The following is a 10,885-nucleotide window of genomic DNA, read 5'->3' as shown; positions in this document are numbered from 1 at the left end:
CTGTCAGGGCAGGATCCTGACAGTACCCCCCCCTCCAAAGGACACCTCCAGGCGTCCATCCTGGTTGGAGAAGTCCAAGGGGGCACAGGGTTGGTAGGGGGCCAAGACGGTAGACGGTAAGAACGGACTCTTGACTGCCCCGGGGGCTGCAGAACTGCCCTCTGGGGCTACGAAGACTGACCGGGAAACTGGCTCTTGACTGCCCTCGGGGGCTGCAGGAACAGACCCAGGACCTGATTCTTGAGTGCCCTTGGGGGCTGCTGGACTGCCCTCTGGGGCTGCAGGAACGGACTCATGAACTGATTCTTGGAAGACTGGAGCGGACTCTGAAACAGGCTCTGGAACAGACTTTGGACTGAACTGGGATGAGGCAGACTCTGGGCAGGACTGGGATGGAGCAGACTCTAGACCTAAAGCCAACACTAGCCTCTGGTCAGGAGCTCGAGCGGATACTGGAGGCTCCAGGGCTGAGGCATACTCCGTGCCAGTGGGGACTGACGGCTTGAGAACGGCATCCATAGATATGACAGGGATAGTGGACTGCTTAGGAGTGGTCTCCATGGTCGTGACAGGAGTAGACTGCTCAGACCTGACATGAGTGACTGTGACAGGGAGAGCGGGCTGCTCAGGACTGGAATCCATGGTCATAGCAGGAAGGCCAGGCTGTTCAGGATTGACCTCTGTGGTCGTAATATTGAGGATGAGGTGCTTAGAACTGACCTCCATGACCATGACAGAAGCAGCAGGCAACTAGAGATCCTCCAGGATAAGTGCATGAGGAGTCTCTGAACAAAGGGTTCTAGCCCTCCTGACATGGGCCCTCCTACTCTTATGCCTCCCGGGGCAGGAAGTTGTTGGATTGCCCACTTCTTGAGTGACTTGGACTGACAAACACAGGATTATCAAGACTGGACATGACTGGCTTTGACTTAACTGGGACAGACTTGACAGACACAGGAACATAGGATGACTGGGAAACGTCTCTCGAAGCTACCTTGAGCTTGACTGCTTCAGAGGACTTGTTTGACTCAGGCATAACTGCGGTGGGCAGATGCAGCAACTCTGACCGCCCTCTTTCTTCCATCTCTTCGTTTCTCAGTGGGAGTCAGAAGATGATTGTGGACTTGACTCGAAGAGGGAAGGAGGGCAGGGTGGTCACTGCTGACATCCTCAGGAGGGTTAAGGATCTGCCAGTCTTTGCGGTGATGCACATAATTAGAGAAGTCCCAGAAATTCAAAACATGCAGTTGCTCCATCTCCCATCGCGGTAAGGGGTCATCCAGAGTGAGGTTGAAGGACTCCTTCAGGGCTGCATCATCATATTCAAGGCCCCTAGCCATGGTCCAAAAGAATTGGGCAAAGGACCGTGGTTCCTGGTCCTGCTGACGAAGCGATGCCAGTGTCCGTTGGAGCGCCAATCTCCCTTCTGAAGTGGCAGGTGGAACAATCTTTATACTCATTCTGCTGGATCCTAGAGTGGCTGGTTCGTTCTGTCATGGTTTGTCAAGGGAGGACCCAAATGCAGAATGGACCGGGGAAACAGTTTATTAACAAAATGGGAACACAAGAGGAGGCAGGAAGACAGTCCACACAATAAGTCAGAGCACACAACAGGAGAACAGGCAGGTTGGGGATGGGGAAGCTCCTGACTCCAAGGCAAAAGGAGACTAGGTAGCTCCTCAAGGAACCACAGGTTAGGCCTAGGAGATGGTAACACCTGAAGCACAACTGCCTGACAGGTCAGAAGACTCAGCGACCCGGGAGGACTCAGGAAGCAGGGCAAGAACCAAATCAACAGACACACAAGGACAAGGCAACAGGGGAGACAAAAGATAAATACCGATCAAAAGAAAGAACTTGCAAAACAAGGACTATGGAAGATAAACAAGAAAATAAAACTGAAAGGGAAAAGTAAAAAATTCTATAAATAATTAATTGAGACTTATGAAAACAAAAGAATAACAAAAGGGAAAAAGCTAAGAATAAAAGACTACAGCTACAAACAAAATAAAGACAAGACCGCAACCTCGCTGAAAACTAGAAAGAAAATAAAACGACAAAATCAAAAGGTTCAAAAATTTAAATACAGAACCAAACCACAAAGACTGTAACTAGACTATTGACTAAACACAGGAACAAATTAATTAACAAGAGGGAAACTAGACTGGCTGCAATATACTGACTAGCAAGTTCTAACAAGACTAAAGACACTAGCAAAGAGAATCCAAACACAAAACGAACCAGCAAAGACAAGAGGGAAATGAGCACAATATAAAGGGAGCAGCACACGAGGATCAGGTGAACACAATTGGGCAAACAAGGACTAAACAAGGGGGCTTGGTGATTGAAAACTAGAAGGCAGGACAAGAGGAGCACATGGCCAACACAAACAAAGACACAGCCGTGTGCTCAGGCACAAAATAAACAAAGACAGGACAGACAACACTGTCAGGGCAGGATCCTGACATAGACTGGTTAAATGACTGGTTGTTTATATGGTTAATATTGTAATGCATTACTTTTAAAAGTAACTTTCCCCAACACTGCTTAACCGTGTGTACCAACTGAAAGAAGACATTGTACAACTTGAATTTTAAACCTATATGTAAAGTTAGTGTTCAGCTGGCCGCTGTAGTGAGTGAGGAGGTGGAGCTAGTGCACTCTCAATCATCTGATGTCATCCCTGTGTCCACAGATGACCGAGGGACGACTCTGCCAGGTGCAGCTCCTGGACGACAGGAAGCTGGAGCTCTTGGTTCAGGTAGAATGCTTCACAGTTCTGATCCCAGTTCTAGTCTATCCTCCCACTCAAGGGTAATAGACCTCAATAAACCTCACTGCCTCACATTATATTGATTAATGGATTTTCTCTCGCAGCCAAAGCTGTTGTCCCGAGAACTCTTGGATTTGGTCTCATCCCATTTTAACCTGAAAGAGAAGGAATACTTTGGGTTCACCTATGTGGCTGACACGTGAGTACCTCTTTTAATGATGCTGTCTATAGAGGTTCCTCATTCCCATGGAACATTCGTAAAAATCTAGTTTCTGAAAACATAAAGGCTGAAAGAACATGGCAAACCTGAATTTAAAGGCATAGTTCACCCATAAGTGAAAATTCCGTCATTAATAATCACTGTTCGATTCTTATGGATAACTTGTATGATGTCTATATGTACTGGTTGAAGCATCATGCTTTTGGTGGAATGCTCTTTCAATGGAGGGACAGAAATATCTTATCTTATATTTCATTCAAATTATCTTCATTTGCGTTTTGAAGCTGAATGAAAGGTTTGAAATGACATGAGGGTGAGCAAATGATGACAGATTTTTCATTTTTGGGTGAACTATCCCTTTAAGTTAAGATTCATAAGGTAGAATGTTGTAGTCAGTTCAGATGGTTTATTTGAATGAGCCAGTTCTGGAAATTGATTCACTGCTTCATCGAAGCCATTCATTGATTTGTTGATTAATTGAAGACAAAGTGTTTTTCAAAGTCCCTGAACAACACTTAAAATAATGGAAGCTGGTTTCCACCACTGCATAAAAAATTAAAAAGGTAATTGCAAGTTTACATCTCACAACTCTGACTTCTTTTCTCAGGATTGTGAGATATAAACTTGCAATTGCAAATTAAATCCAATTCTGAGGGGAAAAAACACTATTTTCTTACAATTGCAAGTTTATATCTCGCAATTCTGAGAAACGTCAGAATTGTGAGATAAAAAGTCGCAATTAACTTTTTTTTTTTTCAGTTGCAGAAACAAGCTTCCATATAAAATACATAAAAATTTCAATGTTAAAAATAAGTTTTTGTTAAATACCTCTGTTCATCACTATGATGTAATGGAGATTGCATATGTATCATTTCCCTTAGAAAATATGTTGTGGTACTATAATATAGTATGGTTTTACTTAAATATATAAATATAAATATAAATATAAATATATATATATATATATATATATATATATATATACACAGTGTCACTATTGTACATATGGAAAAACATGGTATTGTCAAGGTACTATGTGAAAAAAAAAAACTATTAATACTATGGCACTTTTTATTAGTGTTATTATTCCAATGCATCTCTCTGCTTTCCTCCCAAACTTACTTTTACTCTTTTAGAGTCAAATGTTATACAAACTCTTGGCAACATGTATTTCTATTCAGTTCCACTTCAGTCCTGTTGAAGTCATTTCTGTGCAGATGATTTTCATCTATTAGTGTTAAATTGCAGAGCGTTTACTGGGTTGAATCAGAATGTGGGCTTGCACATTTCAGTCAGATGACCTTTTCTCTTCCAGTGGTCAGTGCAAATGGCTGCAGCTGGACCGCAGAGTGCTGGAACACGACTTCTCCAAGAAATCAGGGCCTATTGCGCTTCAGTTCCTGGTGAGGTATGTAAATCTAGTTTCTGAAAACATAAAGGCTGAAAGAACATGGCAAACCTGAATTTAAAGGCATAGTTCACCCATAAGTGAAAATTCCGTCATTAATAATCACTGTTCGATTCTTATGGATAACTTGTATGATGTCTATATGTACTGGTTGAAGCATCATGCTTTTGGTGGAATGCTCTTTCAATGGAGGGACAGAAATATCTTATCTTATATTTCATTCAAATTATCTTCATTTGCGTTTTGAAGCTGAATGAAAGGTTTGAAATGACATGAGGGTGAGCAAATGATGACAGATTTTTCATTTTTGGGTGAACTATCCCTTTAAGTTAAGATTCATAAGGTAGAATGTTGTAGTCAGTTCAGATGGTTTATTTGAATGAGCCAGTTCTGGAAATTGATTCACTGCTTCATCGAAGCCATTCATTGATTTGTTGATTAATTGAAGACAAAGTGTTTTTCAAAGTCCCTGAACAACACTTAAAATAATGGAAGCTGGTTTCCACCACTGCATAAAAAATTAAAAAGGTAATTGCAAGTTTACATCTCACAACTCTGACTTCTTTTCTCAGGATTGTGAGATATAAACTTGCAATTGCAAATTAAATCCAATTCTGAGGGGAAAAAACACTATTTTCTTACAATTGCAAGTTTATATCTCGCAATTCTGAGAAACGTCAGAATTGTGAGATAAAAAGTCGCAATTAACTTTTTTTTTTTTCAGTTGCAGAAACAAGCTTCCATATAAAATACATAAAAATTTCAATGTTAAAAATAAGTTTTTGTTAAATACCTCTGTTCATCACTGTGATGTAATGGAGATTGCATATGTATCATTTCCCTTAGAAAATATGTTGTGGTACTATAATATAGTATGGTTTTACTTAAATATATAAATATAAATATAAATATAAATATATATATATATATATATATAAAAACATGGTATTGTCAAGGTACTATGTGAAAAAAAAAAACTATTAATACTATGGCACTTTTTATTAGTGTTATTATTCCAATGCATCTCTCTGCTTTCCTCCCAAACTTACTTTTACTCTTTTAGAGTCAAATGTTATACAAACTCTTGGCAACATGTATTTCTATTCAGTTCCACTTCAGTCCTGTTGAAGTCATTTCTGTGCAGATGATTTTCATCTATTAGTGTTAAATTGCAGAGCGTTTACTGGGTTGAATCAGAATGTGGGCTTGCACATTTCAGTCAGATGACCTTTTCTCTTCCAGTGGTCAGTGCAAATGGCTGCAGCTGGACCGCAGAGTGCTGGAACACGACTTCTCCAAGAAATCAGGGCCTATTGCGCTTCAGTTCCTGGTGAGGTATGTGATCTCTGCCTCATGATGTCTGAAGTCACATGACCACAGCGACCACAGAATGCAGCACATTCCTGGACTCAATCACTGCTCCAAAGAAGCACCTTGTTTTTTTGTCTACGGCTATATGACTCGCCTTGTTTAGCGCTACAAAATTGTGATTTGTCATTTGCAGGTTTTACATCGAGAGTATTTCACTTCTGAAGGAGCACACGACTGTGGAGTTGTTCTTTCTGAATGCCAAGTCCGCCATCTATAATGTGAGTACATTTGTGTCTGTTTACCCACTGCAGTGATTCACTGTCTCATTTCTAGCCTCTAGAAACAATTAGGAAGCCACAGACCTCAGACAGTTAATGAGTTATTGCATCCCAAGGCCATTGGAAGGGAATGTGTCACTGATTGGCTTGTGAATCAAGAAAAAATAAATTCTTGCAAGATTCTTCATAACCATCAAGACCAACATAAGCATTATTTTGGGCATTATTTTTTTCACTGTTCTTTATGGTCCGGGTTTTCCCCACCACTTTATTAGCTTGCAGCAGAATTGTATCTAATACAGAGGCAAAATTTCATTTGTATTTGCTCTGAAATCTGTTATTTTTAATTTTATTGCTGTTTGTTTGTTGGCGGAAAGCGGCAGCTGTTTTCTCAGTAACACTTAACAATAAGGTTCATTAGTTAACATTAGTTAATGCACTGTGAATTAACATGAACAACTGCATTTTCATTAACTAACATTAACAAAGATTAATAAACACTGTAATAAATGTACTGTATTGTTCATTGTTAGTTTGTTAGTTAATACATTAACTAATGTTAACAAATGACACCTGATTGTAAAGTGTTACCGTTTTCTCCTATAAATGTAAGATTTATGTATTTGAATGGCATATAAAATGTACATCCATTTGGATTAAACAGTAAACATAAACTAATAAATAAACTAATAAACTTAAAGGGATAGTTCACCCAAAAATGAAAATGTGATGTTTATCTGCTTACCCCCAGGGCATCCAAGATGTAGGTGACTTAGTTTCTTCAGTAGAACACAAACGAAGATTTTTAACTCAGACTGTTGCAGTCTGGAGGTGAATAGGAATCACGGCTTTGAGAGTAAAAAAAAAACATACACAAACAAAACCAAATTAAACCCTGCGGCTCGTGACGATACATTGATGTGTAAAGACACGAAACGATCGATCTGTGCAAGAAACTGAACAGTATTTATATCGTTTTTTACCTCTGATCCACCGCAATGTCCAACTGTCCTGAGCGCGTTCTCAACAGCCGGTGCGTTTACGTCTTCGTTTACGTCTTCTTCTTCTTCTTGCTTTACGGCGGATCGCAGACTTACTCTCAAATGGACCATTGACACTCTATCTACAATCTCAATTAGGAGTGTCAATGATCCATTTGAGAGATAGGTCGTAAAGCAAGAAGAAGAAGAAGACGCGTCACGCGCCGGCTAAAGAAGAAGATGCGAACATGCTCAGGACGCGCTCAGGACAGTTCGAACATTACAGTGAATCAGAGGTAAAAAATGATATAAATACTGTTCAGTTTCTTGCACAGATCGATCGTTTCGTGTCTTTACACATCAATGTATCATCATGAGCCGCAGGGTTTAATTTGGTTTTGTTTGTGTATGTTTTTTTTTGACTCTCAAAGCCGTGATTTCCATTCACTTCCGTTATATGACTGACAGACTGCAACGGTTTGAGTTAAAAATCTTCGTTTGTGTTCTGCTGAAGAAACCAAGTCACCTACATCTTGGATGCCCTGGGGGTAAGCAGATAAACATCACATTTTCATTTTTGGGTGAACTATCCCTTTAATAAAATACATATTAGGCAGTCATATGCAAATAAAACGTAATATTTCTGTAATATTACTAATAAACTGAATGTGTTTTAATATGCAGCTACCAGGTTTATAATCCAGTTTGTTTCATTTTAGCCAATTGCTTGGTCCACAGCGAGCCATATTTTAACCATCTTCATCATTTTTTACTGAACAGGTTTCACAATGAACAGATTCTAATTTGAATAAATGTGTTTTGAAAATAAGATTATTTAAATAGAATCAAATATTTGATTTGCATATAAAATTTCCATCTATTTGGAATATACAGCTTTAACTTAAACTAATAAACGTAATGTGTAGTATTAATGTGATTATATTTGTCAGTACTAATACATAAATGAAACAGGTCAGCTTTCTGTAAAAGTGCTAATAAACTGAATGTGTTTTAAATAAACAATAACCAGGTTTATGTATTTATCATCAATAAATCCAATTTGTTTGAGTCTCATACATTTTAACTAACTGAATATTGCTTGTTCCACAGTCATTTTTTTAAAACCATGTAAATAGCTTTTACCTGAATAAATGTGATTGTTTTCATAATGAACAGATTTATGCAGATTTGAAGCAATTTAAATGAATCCATTTTGAAAATTATTATTTAAATAGAATCAAATAGATGCAATTAGTTCATTTATGTATGACAAAAAATGCATTACATTAAAGGGATAGTTCACCCAAAAATGACAATTCTGTCATCATTTACTCCCCCTCAAGTAGTTTCCAAACCTGTATGAATTTCTTTGTTTTGCTGGACACAAAGGAAGATATTTGGAAGAATGTCAGTAACCAAACAGATCTCGCCCCCCATTAACTACCATAGTATTTATTTTTCTAACTATGGTAGTTAATGGGGGGCGAGATCTGTTTGGTTACTGACATTCTTCCAAATATCTTCCTTTGTGTCCAGCAAAACAAAGAAATTCATACAGGTTTGGAACAACTTGAGGGTGAGTAAATGATCATAGAATTTTCATTTTTGGGTGAACTATCCCTTTAAGTGTACTAGTTAGATATTATGTAATTCAAATACATAAATCTTATATTTGTGCGTAAACATTTTTTTGAGTGCACACACACCTGTCAGACACAGAAAGCTCAAATCTGTAGCTTTCAATCTGTTACAGTTAAATCACATACATCATATAAATGTGTCTCCAATGTACAGTGGTAATTTATTATAATGAACGGTTATATTAGGACAGTTCGTTGATTGAATATTTCATATATATGACAGACTATTTACTGGTGAAAACAGTAAAAGATCATTTGAAATTATTTGTTTATAACCTAATTATTATTCATGAGCCAAACCATTCCACTAAAACAAATTGAAGCCCATGGCAGGAATATCACATGCATAGTCTCTCCTGACGTTAATATATGGCCATGATGAGAATGATTTCAAAGCGTTGTTATTCTCAGAACACATTTAAAAGTGATTCAGAATGAGTTGTTGAAGTGAAGGTTTGCTTGTTTGTGCACAGGGTGGCATTGAGGTGGAGAGTGAGCTGGTTTTTAAATTAGCTGCTCATGCACTGCAGGTGAGACTATCAGAGCTTTAAGACATGAGGTGCTTTTTATTGTTTTAGTCAGTGTCATGTATTAAATGCACATTTTGTTTTACAGGAATCTAAAGGAGACTATATAAGGTATGTACTCAGTTTTACCACACTTACAGAAAAATACCTAGTTTAACGTCAATTTACTGTCAAGTGTTGAGATACCCAGGGGTATATGAAGGTACTGCAGGAGGTCTGTGGACTGATATATAAAACACACACACACACACACACACACATAATTAATCTTGAAATGAATTGGTTGCTTCTGAAGAGAGTAAAATCACCTTTAAAGTAAATCTCTCTGTGTCGGGCAGTACAGTGACGCAGTGAATCTAAGATATGGCAAAAGACATTAAGGGTTGTTAATTGAGAAACAAGGTCAGCATGAGATTAGATTTATGCAATAATGAAAGTCCATTTTTTATAATAGGATCAGAAAAGTTTGACTTTTTAAAGGAATAAATTCCGTCATTTCCTCAGAATCACATCTTTCATTAAAACGCACTGCATGTTGAAGTGTATTTGTGTTGATTTTAGTGATGAAAACACCAGAGCAGATCTGAAGAAGCTTCCAGCGTTGCCCACTAAAGTCCTGAAGGAGCATCCGTCTCTGGCATACTGGTAAAACATGTTTTCATACAACTATTCCAATAGGAAACACCTGTGTAAGATAATAAGATCTTAATGAAGCTCATTAAATGTAGTTTTACATAAAATCCCAATGATTTTTGAAAAATAAATAAATAAATCAAATTAATACATTTCAATTGCGTAAAAAGAAAAGTCTGAGATTTTTTTTTTATTATTTCTGTTATTATAAAAGAAATTATAATTATTGTATACATTTTTATTCAGCAAGGACGCATTAAATTGATCAATGATGACAGTAACGAAATGTTTTTTTGTTCATCCAAGAAGCCTGAAAAATAAAATGTATCACAGTTTGTACAAAAATATGAAGGAGCACAACTGTTTTCAACATTGATAATAATTATAAATGTTACTGAGCAGCAAATCAGCATATTAGAATGATTTCTGAGGATCATGTGACACTGAAGACTGGAGTAATGATGCACTTGTAAATCGCACATAATGCCGTTTTTAAATTAACTTCTAAATTATAAAATTTCTATTTGTTGTTGAAATACAGTATATTAATTTACACGTTTTCATAACAGATTTATTTAAACATACAATAAATAATTAAGACATTACTAACAAGTAAAGTAAAATATAATGAGAGTATATAGTCATATTTTGCAAAATGCTCTTCTCTAGACTTCAATTCTCTGATGAACTTACGAGCTGTAGACACTGATGACTTTCCTGAGGTAAATGCATTTTCCACAAAAATATGAAGCAGCACAACAGTAATCAGAAATACTTCTTGAGCTGCAAATCAGCATATTATAATGATTTCTGAATTCAGCTTTGATCACAGGAATAAATTACATTTTACAATATATTCACATAGAAAACACTTATTTTACATTGTAATACTATTTCACAATATTACTGTTTTTACTGTATTTTTTGTTCAAATAAATGCAGCCTTGATGAGCATAAGAGAGTTTTCTTTCAAAAACACAATTTTATTTTACCGCAATCTTACCCCAGATTTTTGGACAGTAGTGTGTATTTTCTGAATACGAGTCTTAAAGGGGTCATATGATGCGATTTCAATTTTTCCTTTCTCTTTGGAGTGTTACAAGCTCTTGGTGCAA

The 10,885-nt window shown here is 37.3% G+C and overlaps 1 protein-coding gene across 1 annotated transcript in view; it reads left to right on the top strand.

Annotated features, from left to right (window-relative positions):
- Positions 1-2,695: 2,695 nt before the first annotated feature.
- LOC107704625 (FERM domain-containing protein 4B-like) overlaps positions 2,696-10,885 on the top strand; it is a 29,979-nt gene continuing 21,789 nt past the window's right edge. Inside the window, exons 1-7 of the mRNA XM_016507602.1 lie at positions 2,696-2,761; positions 2,878-2,972; positions 4,309-4,401; positions 5,906-5,990; positions 9,084-9,140; positions 9,226-9,248; positions 9,699-9,782. Coding sequence (XP_016363088.1) covers positions 2,696-2,761; positions 2,878-2,972; positions 4,309-4,401; positions 5,906-5,990; positions 9,084-9,140; positions 9,226-9,248; positions 9,699-9,782 — 503 coding nt within the window. The remainder of the gene's footprint in view (positions 2,762-2,877; positions 2,973-4,308; positions 4,402-5,905; positions 5,991-9,083; positions 9,141-9,225; positions 9,249-9,698; positions 9,783-10,885) is intronic.

The sequence above is a fragment of the Sinocyclocheilus anshuiensis genome, unplaced genomic scaffold, assembly GCF_001515605.1.
Source record: "Sinocyclocheilus anshuiensis isolate Anshui unplaced genomic scaffold, SAMN03320099.WGS_v1.1 scaffold2232, whole genome shotgun sequence".
In the NCBI taxonomy this organism is placed as follows: Eukaryota; Metazoa; Chordata; class Actinopteri; order Cypriniformes; family Cyprinidae; genus Sinocyclocheilus; species Sinocyclocheilus anshuiensis.
This window is presented reverse-complemented; position numbering and strand designations above follow the sequence as displayed.